Source organism: Haplochromis burtoni, unplaced genomic scaffold, assembly GCF_018398535.1.
Source record: "Haplochromis burtoni strain Fernald_Lab_line unplaced genomic scaffold, NCSU_Asbu1 Contig_551, whole genome shotgun sequence".
Classification (NCBI taxonomy): Eukaryota; Metazoa; Chordata; class Actinopteri; order Cichliformes; family Cichlidae; genus Haplochromis; species Haplochromis burtoni.
In genome coordinates this window covers 29302-48471 of record NW_024582912.1, presented here as the reverse complement: position 1 = coordinate 48471, position 19170 = coordinate 29302, and the positions used below count along the sequence as shown (strand labels likewise).

The 19170-nt window shown below is 40.2% G+C and overlaps 1 protein-coding gene across 1 annotated transcript in view; it reads left to right on the top strand.

Annotated features, from left to right (window-relative positions):
- The window catches only part of ca10a (carbonic anhydrase Xa), a 286633-nt gene extending 268600 nt beyond the window's left edge, over positions 1–18033 (top strand). The window contains exons 4-8 of the mRNA XM_005947809.3: positions 4773–4868; positions 7702–7774; positions 10807–10961; positions 11255–11429; positions 17087–18033. Of these exons, the coding sequence (XP_005947871.3) occupies positions 4773–4868; positions 7702–7774; positions 10807–10961; positions 11255–11429; positions 17087–17109 (522 nt within the window). The 3' untranslated portion in view covers positions 17110–18033. The remainder of the gene's footprint in view (positions 1–4772; positions 4869–7701; positions 7775–10806; positions 10962–11254; positions 11430–17086) is intronic.
- The last annotated feature ends 1137 nt before the right edge of the window (positions 18034–19170 follow it).

The following is a 19170-nucleotide window of genomic DNA, read 5'->3' as shown; positions in this document are numbered from 1 at the left end:
TATATGTTAAAAAAACAAAAACGATTTTTAATTTTTTTGTAGTTTATTGCACTTTTTTGCAATTTATGTAATTACTATGCACTTAATGCATACATATTATTAAAATTTGGGCTATAATGGTTGTATTGATGTATATCAACTTGAAATGCTCCCAAAAATGGCACTACAGCATGTAAAATATAATACATGCTGTAGTGGTTCTATGGTTCTATGGTAGGTCTTAAAGGGTTAAACAGCTTATGGCTGGGGTGGCTGGAGTACTTATAACCAATAACCAATCCTATGTGTGCAGAGACTTTTATCTCATAAACTGAAAAACAATGTCAGACTTTTGGTGTCATTTGAAACCTTATTATCAGTAGGAATAGACCAGTTTCCTTCATCTTTTTTTTTTTACTGATTTATATTATCTTATAAAATAACATGACCGTGGACAAATAACTTAAGAAAGTACCATTCAATATTAGTTTTAATGGATTACATTAGGTTTACACCTAATACATTTGACAGTGTCAGCCCCACAGACAGAAAGAGACAGCACTTATTTCTGAAGAGGGGATCCAGATACATTTAATTCAAATCTTGTCAGGTGTTTGAAAAGGATTTGCCACAGGCAGTCGCTTCAAACATTTTAAATCCCCATCAGCCACAGAAACATACCTTGGATATCCTATTTCAAATATAGTCACACACAGAAAATCACATTGAGCTAATATTGCTGCGGCAGATTATTGGTCACAGAGCTGCAGATGAGGAGACTCTTCCTATTTTATTTTCTCTTGCTCTAATTATCATTAATCACTATTAAATGGAACATTACACCCACATTTGCACCACAGTAGCTTTGTTGTGAAGGATCTTGGATTAAAATTGCATCAGAACACCAGTCATGGCTTGTTTTGAAGAAAAATATCAGTGAAGAAAAAAAAACAAAATTTGGGTTTATGCTCAATTACCATTGCAGTTTATTTTGTATTAGCACAGCTGATTTTATCGGAGATGCTTCTAATTCTGTCACATTAGAAAAAAAAACATGGTGAAAAACGACAGCAAGAAGCCAATGCAGATACAAATCCAGAGTGTGATCAGCATATTTGTACATGGCAGCAAGACTTCTCCATTTGTAGGTTTCTTGATACTATACATTATCCTGTTAATCTGAAGAAGGGTCCAAGGATTAACTGAAGCTGAGATGGGGAGCATCATTTCCAGCCCAGCGCTTAGAAAGCTGTTAGTGCTAAGCACCCTTCTTTCCCGTATCGACTTGCTGTCTCCATATTTCCCTATCCCAGAGGGCACCGAGCCATCATGCCATAAAGAGACTGTCATGACCCCTTGTTGTGAGTAATAGTGACCATTCATACCCTATTCATTCAGTGCAGCTTTCCACCCAGGTTTAACTGACCTAAAAATGGCCAAAGAAGCTGCTAACTCACCAAGTACTTAGAAGAGCTGCATTCAGTGGAAAGTTTTAGTGTGGTTGCTTTTCAAAAGATTTCCCATGGAATCATGTGCAAAATTATTCTTTAATCTTTTGATATATTTCCAGTATTTATCAAACAAGCTATGGTTTGATGTTTGACTTAATGCTGGCCTTGTTTCACTGTTACTGTTGATGTATTAGGTGAATCCCATATTTTTCAGCTTTAAGCCGAAACATTATTTTTTGCTATATGTTTTTGGAAATTTTTGATGGTAATGCTTCTGCAAATGTAAGTCGTAATAATGAAATCTCTTTCTGCCATTCCTGAAATTGATTATTAAGAACTGAAAAGCTAGCTCCGACAATATACATTAAATGCTTTGTTTTTTTTTCAGTGTGTGGAAGATATTAAATAGCAGTCCCTTGATGACTAAAATATAATTGTTTGCTACAGATTTCTGTGTTGTTGATAATGGAAAAGAATGGAGGAGAGGCTTGTTGTAGATGTTTGTTGTTGCCTTCAAACATGTAGTTACAGTTGTGAAAGGATGTAAACCTAAAAGTTATTGATGGCTAAACCTAATCAAACAAGGGAAAACAGTTAGTTAAAAAATGTGAAATGTGTTTTCAGTCATCCAGATCATTGTAGTCTGAGGAGCTTGGAAAGAAAAGCGTCTGGATTTCTTTAAGTTTCCTTGAAGACGTTTCACCTCTCATCCGAGAAGCTACTTCAGTTCGAAGAGCAACTGGTGGAGCACTCTAGGCCATTTGACCTCAGTAAATCACATGATAGGGTGGGGCTAGATTTCACAATGGGTTCACCCAAAACCCTGGCTGATTGTGACGCACATCCATTTTCACACCTTGGCTCGTGTGATTAGGCAGAAGATCAATAGGGTCCATGAGGGTCCATTACCCTCTTGGGGACACTCCCATAGGGCTTAAAAATCTGGGGCTCCCCACCAATTGCTTTTAGGACTGAAGAAGCTTCTCGAATGAGAGCTGAAACATCTTAAAGAAGTCCAGACGCTTTTCTTTCCAAGCACCTTAGAAAGATGGGTTGTGAACTTACCTTACTTGACTTATAGTACTTAGAATGTTCCAATGAAGTTCTTGTGCATTGTAGGCCTTTTCCCACTCAGAACTCTAGTGTTACGGAACTACATAATATTCAGCAGAATGAAACACAGCGTTACCGCTGAATCTAAGTAACATGTTCCTGTTACATTGATAGAGGTGTTGAACTTAATAGTCAGTGTGAATTGTTTGAACAGCCCGAAGCTGCAATAAATGATGAGGTACAGTAGGCTCACCAGTCTGGCCAACACATAAAATTACCTTCTTCTGCTCTTTCTGTAACTATTTCTGTGTCTAATTACGACCTCTATTTTCTCGCTCTTTTTTCCTTCTCTATTTGGCAGACATTCTCACTTTATTATGGCCCACACTGGCCTTTTATTGCCCATCAGCAGCACACTTTGGGCAATTTGTCATTGGGAGAGTGGGGATGAGTTCTTTTGGCTGCCTCTGCCACTCTCACCTAAAAATCTAATCAGATCAGCAAAGGACTCTAATCACTTCCTCTCTTGCCTTGATTGCATTTATAGAAGTTCTGCTGTGCTGCACTCTCCCAATCAAGTATTCCATAATTACTCTCCTCTTATAATTGTTTATTTATATACCCCTGTACAGTATGCTCTTTGCCAGTGAGTGAGGAGGAGAAGTTTATGGAGGTGAGGAGGGAAAGCCTTCGAGAAAAATCTGAAAATTATTGCCAGCCGTTTGTGCTTGAAATAAGTCATTTACCACCTTTGTATTCATGGGGGTCATTGTGTATTACCACATATTGAAAAACTATAACGTAAAGGTAATACATTTTTAGGCATTCTGCCAATCTAAGAAGTAAGTGACAGATTTTTTAATACCCAAAAAAGGAGACTTTTTCTCCTGTGCTAATATTTGTCTGCTTGGATAAAATACTATGGGTATAGTTTTGTTATTATTTATGACCCAAATGCTAAGCTAATCAACCATCCATAATGCTATGGGTTAGGGGTAACTGTAACGGAACTGTAACCCCTAAAGCAAAGAAGATATTTTGTGAAAAAATAGTAAATAGTTTTTGATGCATGAAGGATGATTACATTTTTTGCAATGAATGTGTATAGCTGCCAGAAGTGCAGACTTCTTGCAGTTTCTGAAATGTGCTTCTGCTTGGTAGTCTCGGGAGCTGGAGATCTCTGCCCCTGGCCGTTGCCCAGCACACACTGCACTCAACTCCTGTGGCACCTCATGCAGGTGGTGTGCCTGTAGAAGGGTGGACCCATAATCCCCTCTTTAGGCTGTGCTGGGGCCCGTGGACATGGCCACAGGGTGTGGCACCGGTAACCCTATCCCTCCACCCCTCCACCACAATAAGTTAGCAATTCACGGAGGGGACAAAGGGTATTGTATTTTATATTGTATCGTATTTGCATAACTGGCAACCTTCCAGTTATGTTGAGCTCCCCAACCCCCTGAACCACGGTCGCCCCACCATGATGCTATTCCCAGATTTCAATGACCTCCCTTAGCTTGCAGACCACGTCAAACTACAAAGATCAGATAAGAAAAGTAGGAAACAAGACACAGGAATGGCACACAAAAGGATCGGAAGGCGTGATTTATAGATAAAAAAAAATGTATTTGTTTGTTGCATGGGTTACTTTCCTGTCAACTACAGAAATGTATTTAATTTCCCTGTCCTCTTTTGCTTTCAGTTCATTGTTAAAATCTGATACTTTTAAACCTTTTCTCTAAGAAGTGCCTATTCATGATATATTGTATATCTTTCAAATGCACATAGGTTAGGCATTTTAAATGTAAGAGTTGGAAGTTGAGCGGTTGGGTCTGCCCATGCCAAAACATCATTAACAGGCTTAAACTACCGAACAGCTGTTGTGGATGAAGCATCTGTCAGTCAAACATTAACCTCATGCTGGAAGATTGTTTAGCTTTCTCAGCAGGCTGGCCTTGGAGCAAATAATGACAGAACATCCGCGTCTCTTAATGTCCTTCATATTACTTCTGTCCTTATACACATTAAGTATACAAACTATCTGCATGTCAGCTGCTTCCATTTTAATTTCCATTTCCATTTCCATTTTAATCTGATATGCTAGCCATAAGGAAAGATTTAAGTGAATGATTGAGTATCAGTACAAGGCAACTATACATTCTTGACAAAGGTGCTCAAAGGTTTCTATTTTATAGTAACTGTTTCAAGCACCTTCATGATGTTTAAACTAAAACTATCAGACTGATGTTTTTCTTTCTGTAATTCCCTACTTCTCTTCTCTTTATGTTCCAGGTTCAGCTGATCCACTACAATCATGAGCTGTACACAAATTATACAGAAGCTGCAAAAAGCCCCAATGGACTGGTCATAGTGTCTATATTCATGAAGGTAAACCTCATACATATGTTTAATCACTGCGCGAATACAAATGTGTACTTGTATTCACTCACAGAACAACTTACAGTTACTATGGCGTTCTGACTTACAGCAATAAAATCCAGTAGAATGCAAATTGCTACATTCTGAGTTTTATACATTCATACTGAATCTGGGCATAAAAGCCATGTTAATTTTGACCTGGTTTAATCAGTTTTTAAGTATTACAAGCCAGTAACAATATACTTATTCAAGAATAACTTAAAGCAGTTTTCCTACTTTGACAGAATTCCATGACTTCTATGAGTGTGGAACTCCACTGTCATGAGTATTACAGTGCTCCCGGAAAATTCCAAAATAAAAAAAATGAAATTAATTTTTTTCACCTCAAAGTTCTACACATATTACCATATAATCACAAAGCTAAAAACATTTGTTTGACATTGTTTCAAATGCACAAAAAATAAAACATGTACGTAAGTTCATGTGGGTGGCTGCAGGTCAGGAGGTATAGCAAGTCATCTACTGATTGGAAGGTTGGTGATTAGATTCCTGGCTCCTCCATTGTGCATGTCAAATATCCTTGGGCAAGATACTAACCCCCAGTTGCTGTCTGATGCTGTCTGATGCATGCATCGGAGTATGAATCTGAATGTGTGTGAATGTTAGGTAGAAAGCATAGGTGTGAATGGGTGAAGGTGGCATGTTGTATAAAGCTTGTTGAGTGCTCCAGGAGAGTAGAAAAGTGCTATGTAAGAATCAGTCCATTTACCATTTATTTAAAACCTTTACAATTACACTCATATTTGAGCTCGGGTGCATTCTGTTTGATTGGAGCCCATCTATGGTAAATTTAGTTGACTGGACATGATTTGGCAACAACTGTCTATATGAGGTCCCACATTTGATAGTATATGTGAGAGAAACAATGCCATGTTTCTCTCACATACACAGCTGGGACGAATAGAAATAATGACACAGAGAAGCAAAACTAAACACACTGAACACAAGAGACTGCCGAAACAAAACCGGAAACACTAAGACACAAATTCAACATGTGGCAAGACACATGGCTGGGAGGGAGGAACGCACATGAGAACAGAATTGACTGGAAAGACAGAAGAGGGGGCCAAAAGAGGGAAAAACTGACATAATTCAGTGTACATACATGAATACACAAGAGAGGCAGGCAGGGGGAACGTGGAGTGAAACACGAGGAGGAACATGTAAACAGAAAATGGAAACAAGACAAAGGTACACACACACATGGGAAGTGAGGGACAAAACATAAGGGGAACCTCATAAACCTGATAATTAAGGAATTCAATAAATAGGGAATTATAGGAATAATAAACTGAGATCACAAGAAAAATCCGAAACAATAACAAGAATAAATTCAGGACTGTGAAACTTGAATCATAATAACACAAAAACGCTCAATAAAACAAAATAAACTCCAAAGCTGGGTCCAACACCCAGCAAAACTTTGCTTGACAGTGTGTTTTCATTTTAGTTATGGAGGTCAGAGTAAAGGATGGACTTGAAGCCATTAGCTGAACAAAAATCTGATTTTCATGAGTTCATGTCAGGCAAGGTTAGACAAAAAAATAAATCTTTGATTTGTACCATACCTAGTATTCTAGGAATTATCTCAGTACTAGACAACTGGAGGACAGGCTTTTGAACAGGCATGTGGCCAGAAACTGAGACTTACTATACCAGTAACAGCCTTTTTCCCCAGCCACAAGGAAAGTGAATGTTTGTTTGTTTTGTCTTTAGCAATTTGTGTTTCCAGAGCAATTCATCCAGGTAAGTTTATATGGTACTGTCCTAGCATATTCCTTCATTATTCTTGTTTTGACAATTAGCTGTACACCTACTGTGGATGTGTGCTCCGTAATAGCATAAGTGCCTAAATGACTGCAAAGCTGCTGTAAGAAATGTCATCTTACGGCTTAGCTGTTTCTCCAAGCACGCACTGATGAGGACACTTTAAAATGTTTCACAACTGTTTACCTACAGAAAATAGTGAGTTGCTTGTCAGTTGAATATCAGTTCCACTTTCATCAGCATTCAAATTCAGCAGTGTGTCAGACTGGGCCACAAGATGAAACTCAATATCACAACATGAGTAAGAATATGTGGATGTATGTATACAATAATCAAATAACAAAGGAAGCAAAATCATAGTAAAAATGTGTGGAAAATGCAAACTAAAAACAAACAAACATCGGGGGTTTCAGTAGCCTATCCTCATTTTCATATACTTCTTAAGCAAAAAGAAAATCACAAGGTTATGTCTTTGTTTTAAATAAGAGCTATACATGGAATCCATTACCTAACCCAGTAGTAAAACTCACAGGGGTCAAACTGGCCCAGCAGTGTTTCCACTTATTGTGGATCCACAGAATTAACAACTTGGCTCAGAAACTGATTGTCTCCTTCTTCCACTCTTCTACTGAGTGTGCGTCGACCTAAAGCATGTCTGCATGGTTTGCCATCTGCTTCTCAGCAGAGTGAAGTGCACTCATAAGGGCCATTTCCACTGCCCAGAAAATTATCCATTACCCACTTGCCTCCCATGAAGACATTTACAACTCCTGCTACCTCAACAGAGGCAGACTTCAGTTCAAGTTCTGCTGTCATTAGAGCACAGTGTTTGAGGCTTTTTAATAGTCTCCTAAAAAGGTGATAGATTAAAAAATACACTCTCATTATACTTGGAAGTACTGTCCCAAATAGATTAAATTTCATTTAATCATACAAGAGCAGAGCTCTCAACTCATTATGTGACCATTTAACCTCACTCTTTTGACCCTCTTTTTTCCTTTTCTCTTTTTTCTAGATTGCTGAGACCTCGAACTCATTCCTGAATCGAATGCTGAACAGAGACACCATCACAAGAATAACATATAAAAGTAGGTGGTTGTGTGTAATAAGTTGTTAAAGCACCAATCATAAATTGGCCAAGCAGCATGCTCTGCATAGTGCTCCAAGTGGATCACAGTTCATGGGGTTTGCATGGTTGGGTTGGATAGAACCTGTCCAGTGTCATCATCCTCAGCACAGAGGGGAGCCCTCAGGACTGTGTTCTGAACCCTCTACTTTTCACCCTGTTGATACGCAACTGCATCCCCAGGGTTGCTACCCATCACATCGTGAAGCTTGTGGATGACACAGTACATGGTGGGCTGGTCAGAATCAACAACCTGAATATCGATAAAGCTCGGGAGGTCATTGTCAACATCAGAACCAACCCAGCCACGTCCCACTTCTCATCAACAACACAGCTGTGGAGGTGGTCAGTAGCACCTAGTTTCTGGGGCTGTACATCACGGATAACCTCATGTGGTCTGTGAACACCATGTCACTGGGGGTGGGGGTGTTGTTGGGTGGCAGAGGTGGATCTTTTGGGTCCACTAGGAGGAGCAGCAAAAAAGCATGGATTTTAACAGCTGTCAAAACTCTGTCAGATATGCTGTTTCGCACACACTGACTCACAGAAACACACATACAGATGCTGTCACACACCACCCACTCATACCCATGAGTCCTTAGGCATATCCCTCTCACAGCCAATAATGCTACCAGCCCAGCGTTTTTCTGTTTTTCTTCCCAAAAGCACAGATTTACACTCAGGTGTATATGAAGATACATATACATTAAAAATCCACACCATCAAATATCAGTGTAGGTGGAGTGGCCTAAAGTGCTTTTTATTTTTTCACAGCTCCTATTCCTTTGATGCATCAGTTAGTATTTAGTAGTGATGCAGCTGATTCAGCATTAAAGCTGCAGCAGCCCACCACTGTGACCTCACCACAATCAGTAGCCCATTTGTCATGAGAGGACTAGTAGACAGCAAGTTATAGCGAATGGAGGGGGAGAAAGAGAGGAAGAGGAAGTTGTAGTCTGTCCAATTAGCATCCTGACAGGGGAGACAGTTTGAATAAAAGAGGTTTTGTGTTGCCACACCAACAAGCTGTCATTCACAGAACAGCAAATGAAAGAAGTGAGAAAAAATGAAAGAGTTGTAATGATAACCAGACTCTGTATGAGAAGTGACTCAAATTACAGCTTATTTGTTACACCAGTGTATTTCACTGTTTACTACTCAATTGGAGTACACAGATTTATGCCATCCACTGTATTTGTTCTACAATTGCAGTTGAGTTAGAGTACCCTAGTAAGTTTCTGTATGAATGAAAATATCAGCTCAGCAATTTATGTTAAATACTGAATTTTATAACCATCCATCCATCTTCATCCGCTTTATCCGAGGCCGAGTCGCGGGGGCAGCAGCCTAAGCAGAGAGGCCCAGACCTCCCTCTCCCCAGCCACCTCCTCCAGCTTATCCGGGGGAACACCAAGGCGTTCCCAGGCCAGCAGAGAGATATAATCTCTCCAGCGTGTCCTGGGTCTGCCCCGGGGCCTCCTCCCGGTGGGACATGCCTGGAACACCTCACCCAGGAGGTGCCCAGGGGGCATCCTTGTCAGATGCCCGAACCACCTCAGCTGGCTCCTTTCGATGTGGAGCAGCAGCGGCTGCTCTACTCTGAGCCCCTCCCGGATGGCCGAACTTCTCACCCTATCTCTAAGGGAGAGGCCAGCCACCCTTCGGAGGAAGGTCATTTCTGCCGCTTGTATCCGCGATCTCGTTCTTTCGGTCACTACCCACAGCTCGTGGCCATAGGTGAGGGTAGGGACGTAGATCGACCGGTAAATCGAGAGCTTCGCTTTTACACTCAGCTCCCTCTTCACCACGACGGACCGGTGCAACGTCCGCATTACTGCAGCTACAGCCCCGATCCGTCTGTCGATCTCCGGCTCCCTTCTCCCATCACTCGCGAACAAGACCCCGAGATACTTGAACTTGGGGCAGGAACTCATCCCCGACCCGGAGTGGGCACTCCACCCTTTTCCGGCTGAGAAACCAGTTTCATTAAAATCATACACTGACTCATTTTTAGAGCTATGGCCAAAACAAAACAACCTGCAAGCTTTAATAAAAACTGAAGCAAATGCAGATGTGCCATAAACCTACATAATGACCAACATGTGGCTAATCCTCTAGTTGCAAAAAGTCTTCAGGCTGTATAGAAGCATATGGGAAACTCAGTAGAAACTTTAGTTTGAATCACTAATATTAGGTCATACTAAATACAACATTTTGTGAATTATAGTCCCTGTTAGAGTAAGGAAATACTCACTGACTAATAATCTGTCAATCACAAGTTTTTTGCCAACTTGGAGGACTGGACTTTATATACAGTCACATTTACGTTGCATGGTACTCTAACAGTTGTGCTGTAGTAATGAATCAGTCTCCATAAAGATATACACCAGAGAGTTGTGCATGTCTCTAAATAATGGAGTGCTGCTTCTCCTTGGTCAGGTTGGTCGAATTTGGTGCCAGTGTCCAACTCCCAGATCTGAATACTTTCTGAATATCTAAAAACATTTGGACAATGATTTAGCTTTCACATATCTTTCCCTTATAATACTACCACTTATTTAAAGTCAAACAAAAAACACGTGACTGAAAACTTTCAGCACTGATTACAGAATTACAGCCATTTTTTGACATAGTTCCCCATTTTTAAAGACTCAAAAATAATTGGACAAACTAGCATAACTGCAAATAAAATGATTGCTTTACTGCTTGGAAGAAAATCCTTCGCATGAAATTATTGCAGCCACCTTAAGTCGCTGCTTGTTTGTGGGCCATTATTTTTTGTCTCCAGTAACTGAAACAGGTAGTGTAACTGTCTCCTTACTTCCAAGTCTGTGAATAAAATCACAGTATATGATAATCTTTTAGTAATTTGTTTACAAATCCATTAATTTTTACATGTGGAATACAATTTTTGTACAACTACATTTCCAGTGTCTTCCGATGAAACATTAGAGGTCTCATTTTGTTTCGGTTTTCTGCCTTTTTACCCTGCAGATGATGCATATCTACTGAATGGCCTGAACATAGAGGAGATTTATCCAGAAACAAGTAGTTTTATCACATATGATGGATCGATGACCATCCCTCCATGTTTTGAGACTGCCACGTGGATCTTGATGAACAAGCCAGTGTATCTCACACGGATGCAGGTGAGCCTCATCCACCAGCACAGACCTGAAACAAAGCTCCCAGAATACACTGGGGTTTACCTGTCTCAGATCAGGATTCTCTCTCAAAAAATTACTCTGTGAAATATGTCTACTCACATTGAGGCTTTTCCTCCAAAATCTCTCCTCCTGTGTGTAATCTTCTACTCAGACCTTGCTGGAAATTAATGCAGTGAATAAAAAAGGCTGGCTCACATTTCCATGATACTTTAGCCAATTTTGCTTCTCTTCCCTCCCCCTCTTTCTCACTCTCTCTCTCTCTGTCTTGATGTTAGATGCACTCCTTGCGGCTGCTGAGCCAGAACCAGCCCTCTCAGATCTTTCTAAGCATGAGTGACAACGTTCGTCCTGTGCAGCCTCTAAACAACCGCTGCATCCGCACCAATATTAACTTCAGCATGCAGGGCAAAGACTGCCCAAACAACAGGGCCCAGAAGCTCCAGTACCGAGGTAAAAACTACTTCTACAAATGGCTGGTTTGGGTAACTTTCTCAGTGTCTGACATTTAAACAATATTTAATTACAGATATTATGATATCTGTCCTTTCATAAGATCGCACAATTTGGTTATAACATTTGTTTTTGTGCACACAACAGAGCAATTATACAAAAACAAATATATAAAATAGGCAAGTCATATTTCTGTAAAATAAACAAATCTTTTGAACCCAAAAAAAATACAAAGATGCTGCCGTTATTTTTCTTAGTGGTCATACTAGACTGCTCCTTTACTGAATGTGCTACACTAGGCAACTACTAACAAAAAATGCTAGGAAAGCTTTAAGAAATGTACATTATATGAACAAAAGTACTGAATCTTTTACACTTTACACCTATAGAAGCTAAAAACAACAACAAGCACATCAAAAACAGTTTTGTTGTACATGTACAATCACAAGAAATGACTATTCTATTTTATTCTAATGTTGTATTAAATTGTTTTCAAAATGGCAACAGAGTTTCAAAGTATTTCTCAATTCTGGGCTTACACATTACCAGCCTGGAACTAGGTCCAGATTACAGCAATTATCTTAGTGAATAAACCATTCATTTTGATAAAATGATCCCCACAAATAAGAAATGAGATCATCTTCTTCTTTCAGCTGATTGCACAGGTCATCACAGTGGACTCACAACACAAGCATTCTCTTCTGAAACACTGACTCTCCTTCACTACGTCTATGAATCTTATCTGTCATCATCCTCTTTTCCTCCTTCCTGCCAGCAGCATATTAAACATCTTTTGCCCAGCACATCCACAATCCATCCACTGCACATATAGACTATCTCAGCCTTTCCTCCTTAACTTTGTCTCCAAAACGCTCAACGTTGCCCCTCCGACATGCCTGATTCTAATCAGTCCTTTCTGGTCAGTCACAATCAAAATCTTAACTCTACCACCTCCAGCTTTGATTCCTGCCTTTTTGTTACTGCCACAGCTGCCAAACTAGAGCATGATAGCAGGTCTCACTACCATCTTGTAAAGCTTCCCTATCATTTTTGTTGCTATCTTCCTGTCACAAATCACCCGTGACACTCATCTCCGCCCACCCGCTCTCTTTTTCACCTCTCTTGTGTATTGTCTGTTGCTTTGTATAACTGACCTCCTTGCAATTTTGCAACTGTCTCCCTCTCATTTACACACATGTATTCCTTCTTGCTTCTCCAGGCTTTAATTCTTTCTCTCTCCAGGCTCTCTCCCACCTGCTGCCTACTCTCACTACAGATCACAATGTTTTCTGCAAACATTATAGTCCATGGAGACTCTTGCTTGCCTGCTTCACCTCATCTGTCAATCTGTCCATCACCACTGCAAATAGGAAGGGCTCAGAGCTGATCTCTCATGTAATCCCACCCCACCTTGAATCCATCTGTCACTCCTACCCCACACTTCACTGCTTTCTCACTGTCCTCATAGATTCCCTGCACCACCCTCATGTACTTTTACGCTTTTTATCAACTTGTTCTGACTTTGTCTGCAGTTTTCCATCAACACTCTCAAAGCAAAAATCGCACCTGTAGTGCTCTTTCTCAGCATGAAGCCACTACTGCTCACTAATTGTCACTTCTCTCTTTAACATTCAACAACTATTTCCCATATCTCTATAGTATGGCTTATCATCTTTATCCTCCTGTAGTTATAACAGATCTCCATGTAACCTCTGTTCTTGAAAATCAGTACCAGTAGACTTCGTCTCCACTCCTCAGGTCAGAGGAATGGTTCAGATGACATCTCCTTACCACCTTGGTAAGGTGGTCTTCTCATTTGTTAGTACATTTCCAGTTGTATTCTAAGCACTCTAACCTGCAGCACATCCTTTTCAGCTTAATCTCTTACTAATTGAAACAGACCATTTTCTCCTACCTAGTGTCCAGCTTCTCCATATGAGAACTTTTCTTTGCCAGCCACCGGACAAAAAATCTTGGCATTTCACTTCATCTGTACTTTTCCAGCATTCTGGTAATTCTTCCCTACTACCTGTCTTGACTCCTCTCTAAATTCTCTGCAACATTCTTCCTTTTTCAACTTCCAACATTTAAGCATTGGCTCCGCCTTCACTCAGTCCTTCTTGATTTCCAGAGTCATCCTAGAGACTACTGTCCATTGCTGCCTTGCTACATTTCCCTCGTCAACGCCATGCAGTCTTCTATCTCTTTGACACTGAACCTTCTGTATAGGATGTACCTGATCTGTGTACACCTTCCTCTGCTGTTATATGTCACCTTATGCTCCTCCCTCTTCTTGAAGTATGTGTTCATAGGTCTTTCCATAATTGTCATCATCTCTGTTCCTTTCACTTATGTATCCATAAGTGGAGGCTGAATCCTGGTTTACCATAGCTCTCAGGAGCATAGGGAGGGTTTGTCGTCTGTATCTAGTCTCTCATTGGTTCTCTGTTCAGCTATTTGACATTCCCTTGCCTTCCTCTTAAAAGATGAAATTATTATTCTAGGGAGCAGTTGTGGGGAGAGATTTCAGAAATTCACCCACCTTAGAGTCTCCTGAGCATCAAACAAAAAGCACTCTCTGTTGCGAAAACACCAACGAGACCTGCTTCTTTTAATTGTTCTGAGAATTGAGGACCTTCAGGATGAAGTAGGGTGGGGATGTCTCATTAAAAGGGGAAATGTATCTGCTTTCTTACAGAAACATGACCCCACATTCTTGTCACACAATGTCAAACACTGTCTTTCTGTTTAATGGTGCCAACACACACACAAGGTGTCCTTTCCTGTCAGTAGTGCATTGCACTACTTCTTAAAGATTCTCTTTTAAGGAGCGAAAGCTTTAAGGAAGTTGGAAGGATGCTGGTGGAGTCTGGAGTTCATGAGTCTGTGGTTTGTGTCCAGGTTTGGATTTGAGTTTTGTGATGATTTACAATCTTTACACTTTCTTACTTTTGCTTTCAATTACTTACATTAGTAAGTTCCAAGTACAAAAACAACTTGTGTATGTTTAGACACTGAAAACCAATTTGTTACATTTAGGTACTGATAACTGTTGGGTCTGTGTTTCCACAAGCCCCGCTGGTTTAGAGACTTATTCATCATGAAGAAAACAAGACAGTCAGCGAACGGTCGATTTTTTTGCAAGGGAGGCCTCGTCGGTGTCTACCACAAAATGACCCCAACGACGGGCTCCGCTTGCTGCCTTTTATTGGGAAAACAGTTCACACAATACACATCACAGCAAAAGCACCGCCCACGTAAAGCCACCAAATGGTTACAAAGACAAGGCACTGTGTGTATATGTGTGCGTGTGTGTGTGTGTGTAGGAATGTGTGTCTTCCTGATCACAACTGTTTCTACAACATCCTGGTCATAAAGAGGGTAGTCTCCCCCACACCCAATGTATGCTTCACCATAGATAACACAGTGAAGCCATACAAAGGGCAGGAAGCTTACCAAACATCAAACAGAATCTTCACAAGGGATGTGTAATAATCCTCCCCCAGCACAGAGTGGCTGGAGAGGTGGTCAGGGACAAAGGAATGTCTTGATCCTATAGATTGAACTAAGACCTTACAAATTTAAGAAGCATAATGACAAACATTCAGCAATTAGACCTAACAATAACTACTTTGTCAGTCTTAGATACTAAAACCTACTTGAACTGCTCAGCTTAGGCTTTGGTCTCAAATACAGGGAGTGCAGAATTATTAGGCAAGTTGTATTTTTGAGGAATAATTTTATTATTGAACAACAACCATGTTCTCAATGAACCCAAAAAACTCATTAATATCAAAGCTGAATGTTTTTGGAAGTAGTTTTTAGTTTGTTTTTAGTTTTAGCTATTTTAGGGGGATATCTGTGTGTGCAGGTGACTATTACTGTGCATAATTATTAGGCAACTTAACAAAAAACAAATATATACCCATTTCAATTATTTATTTTTACCAGTGACACCAATATAACATCTCCACATTCACAAATATACATTTCTGACATTCAAAAACAAAACAAAAACAAATCAGCGACCAATATAGCCACCTTTCTTTGCAAGGACACTCAAAAGCCTGCCATCCATGGATTCTGTCAGTGTTTTGATCTGTTCACCATCAACATTGCGTGCAGCAGCAACCACAGCCTCCCAGACACTGTTCAGAGAGGTGTACTGTTTTCCCTCCTTGTAAATCTCACATTTGATGATGGACCACAGGTTCTCAATGGGGTTCAGATCAGGTGAACAAGGAGGCCATGTCATTAGTTTTTCTTCTTTTATACCCTTTCTTGCCAGCCACGCTGTGGAGTACTTGGACGCGTGTGATGGAGCATTGTCCTGCATGAAAATCATGTTTTTCTTGAAGGATGCAGACTTCTTCCTGTACCACTGCTTGAAGAAGGTGTCTTCCAGAAACTGGCAGTAGGACTGGGAGTTGAGCTTGACTCCATCCTCAACCCGAAAAGGCCCCACAAGCTCATCTTTGATGATACCAGCCCAAACCAGTACTCCACCTCCACCTTGCTGGCGTCTGAGTCGGACTGGAGCTCTCTGCCCTTTACCAATCCAGCCACGGGCCCATCCATCTGGCCCATCAAGACTCACTCTCATTTCATCAGTCCATAAAACCTTAGAAAAACCAGTCTTGAGATATTTCTTGGCCCAGTCTTGACGTTTCAGCTTGTGTGTCTTGTTCAGTGGTGGTCGTCTTTCAGCCTTTCTTACCTTGGCCATGTCTCTGAGTATTGCACACCTTGTGCTTTTGGGCACTCCAGTGATGTTGCAGCTCTGAAATATGGCCAAACTGGTGGCAAGTGGCATCTTGGCAGCTGCACGCTTGACTTTTCTCAGTTCATGGGCAGTTATTTTGCGCCTTGGTTTTTCCACACGCTTCTTGCGACCCTGTTGACTATTTTGAATGAAACGCTTGATTGTTCGATGATCACGCTTCAGAAGCTTTGCAATTTTGAGACTGCTGCATCCCTCTGCAAGATATCTCACTATTTTTGACTTTTCTGAGCCTGTCAAGTCCTTCTTTTGACCCATTTTGCCAAAGGAAAGGACGTTGCCTAATAATTATGCACACCTGATATAGGGTGTTGATGTCATTAGACCACACCCCTTCTCATTACAGAGATGCACATCACCTAATATGCTTAATTGGTAGTAGGCTTTCGAGCCTATACAGCTTGGAGTAAGACAACATGCATGAAGAGGATGATGTGGACAAAATACTCATTTGCCTAATAATTCTGCACTCCCTGTACACCTTCTTGCAACATTCTTGAAACCATGTGGTCCTTCAAAAATGTTTATGAAAAATCTATAAATCTTTCCATAAACATAAACAGATAAACATAAATTATCTATCAAGATGCATTAATACAAAGATTCATAACCTATCTATTAATTGAGCTAAACAGATCAAAGCTGAACAGATCAACAGACTGTAGCAAATTCCTCCTGCCTACATCTACATACATTTATGGCATTCACTTAAGGCCATTTTAAACTGTAATCCTGGCTAAAAATGAAAAATGGTGCAGGGTGGATGATGTCAGAGAACAGCTGAACCGTGAAGAGCGCTGCATATATATATATAACTGTGTTCATATATAATTATATATAATTGTATGTCCACTCCTGTCCCACTTCTCTCTTCCAGTGAACGAGTGGTTGCTGAAGTAGCCTTCTCAGATGAACGTGAAGACGAGACAGAGATGGAGTTCAGGATGAGGGGAGAGAAATAGAAAAAGAAGTGAGGCAGGGAAGACTGAAGAAGAAAACTGGTCTCGAGGCTGTATCTCATCTAAGACTTTTTCATGGCATTGTATAAAGACAAATAACACCAGACATTATTTAAATGAAGGGACTTTGCATTGCAAGGAAAGAGACTCTTCTTTTCATACAGTGACAACGGTTTGAACCTTTGATCAAACACATGCTAACAGGTCCTTTCCCCCACTGAACAATTATATCTATATGAACATTTTGATATCAATACTTTTTGGGAGAAAACAAAAAATAGACAACCTAAAAAAACAAAACACGAAGCATTTATTTGGTAGCCAGTCAACCACTATGACAACCTTAGGGACCTTTGTAGATAAAAGATGTTGCTATCAGTAAGAAATTCCTAGAACTAAGTCATTGCCTTTCCCCTGCTCAACAATATGGAGCCATCAGGAAGACTCACGTGGACGTTTCATTTCAGTCACCAACAGGGCATGCAATCAGCAAAACCAACAGAGAGGGAACACAGCCTTACCTTGTCATTTTCCAAAACTAGAGTAATGCCATGGGACAACTTCCAAAGCTTTCATATGGTCTCAAAGCAACTGGTGTCTTGGCCTCATATGTACATATTATAATTATCAATACAAAAGAAAAATGAATGTGTAAAGAAAAAAAATAATGAAATAACATTCAAAAAATATATTAAGAAGATATTAAAAAGACAAAAAGTTAAGAATTTTAAAAAGCTTGGCGCACTTTGAATTCTGCAGCAGTTCTCAGTCTGAGCTGATGCCTTTTATTTCTGTTTTATTTGTTTACAATGGTCATACACTGTGTTTGATGTTATCAGCCCAATAAATGTGTCTGGAAAGTTAACTTTGGAACATGTTTCACTATCTGAGGATTTTACTTGTTATATCTCCACCTGTGTGTACTGTTTCACATTAAATATGTTCATGTTACAGTATTCCCCTTTAGAGGCTTGCTCAATAACTCTGGCCACACCAAAATGGATGCACCCAAATGCTTGCAGGTAGGCTTCAGAATCTCAGAATGGGCAGCTTGGAATTGCTGGTTAGGATACAGATCAAACTCAGGTAGCACTGTCAGGGTTACTGTGATCTGTAGTACTCTTTTAGATCACATCAGAGGGCATGAAAAGAGGAACCTCACATGTTAGGGAATGCAGATCTAGCAGATTGATGCCTGCTTTACAGTAATGGTGTCTCCATGGGTTGCTGAAGAAAAATTTTGTGAAGAACTCAATGGTGGAAAATGTCTGGCTCCGGGAGAAACAGACCATCAGCACGGTTGTGACAAGCATATTAAAGCCCAAAAGCAGGAAATGTATTTTAGAATTTATGAAAAGAAGAATGACCAATGTTGCAATTATAAAGAGAAACAACAAAACGAAAGAAACCAAATTTCCTCAAGCAAAAAGTAATACTGCCGACCAAAGGAGTGTTTATCAATATCAAAGGCAGCAACTGATTTACAAACAGTGGGAAACTTGTTGTGAGCTGCTTCAAGCTGTAGTCATATTCTGTTGGATGCAGAAATCCAACTGAAGGGCGCATGCTTAGTTAGTGTATTGAAATGCAGTGTCACAAAAAAACTGCAGGTAGTTCGCAGGGATCCATTCAAACTCTGAATGAACTCGTGAACTTGGGGGTTTAGAAAGCATCTTAGAACTACTGGATATTATTCTGGTATACTCAGTTAAGGTATTTTGGAGTTTGAATCTGAAACACATATAAATATGTTCCATCATCTTATCATTAGCCTCTGGATGCTGGTGGCTACACTGCAAATCTTAGTCACTATGCTGGGAATGCAAGCAATCTCTAACAGTGGCACTTTAGTCACTAGGTTAGGGATTCTATCTACTATTAATATGAATATTTGTTTATTAATTACTGTACTCCCGTTCTCCAAGCTAAGCTAATGGCCGCTTGTATCACTAGCTACACAATCTGCAGGGTTAAAGATAGACATAGAGTCTCCGTAAAAAGA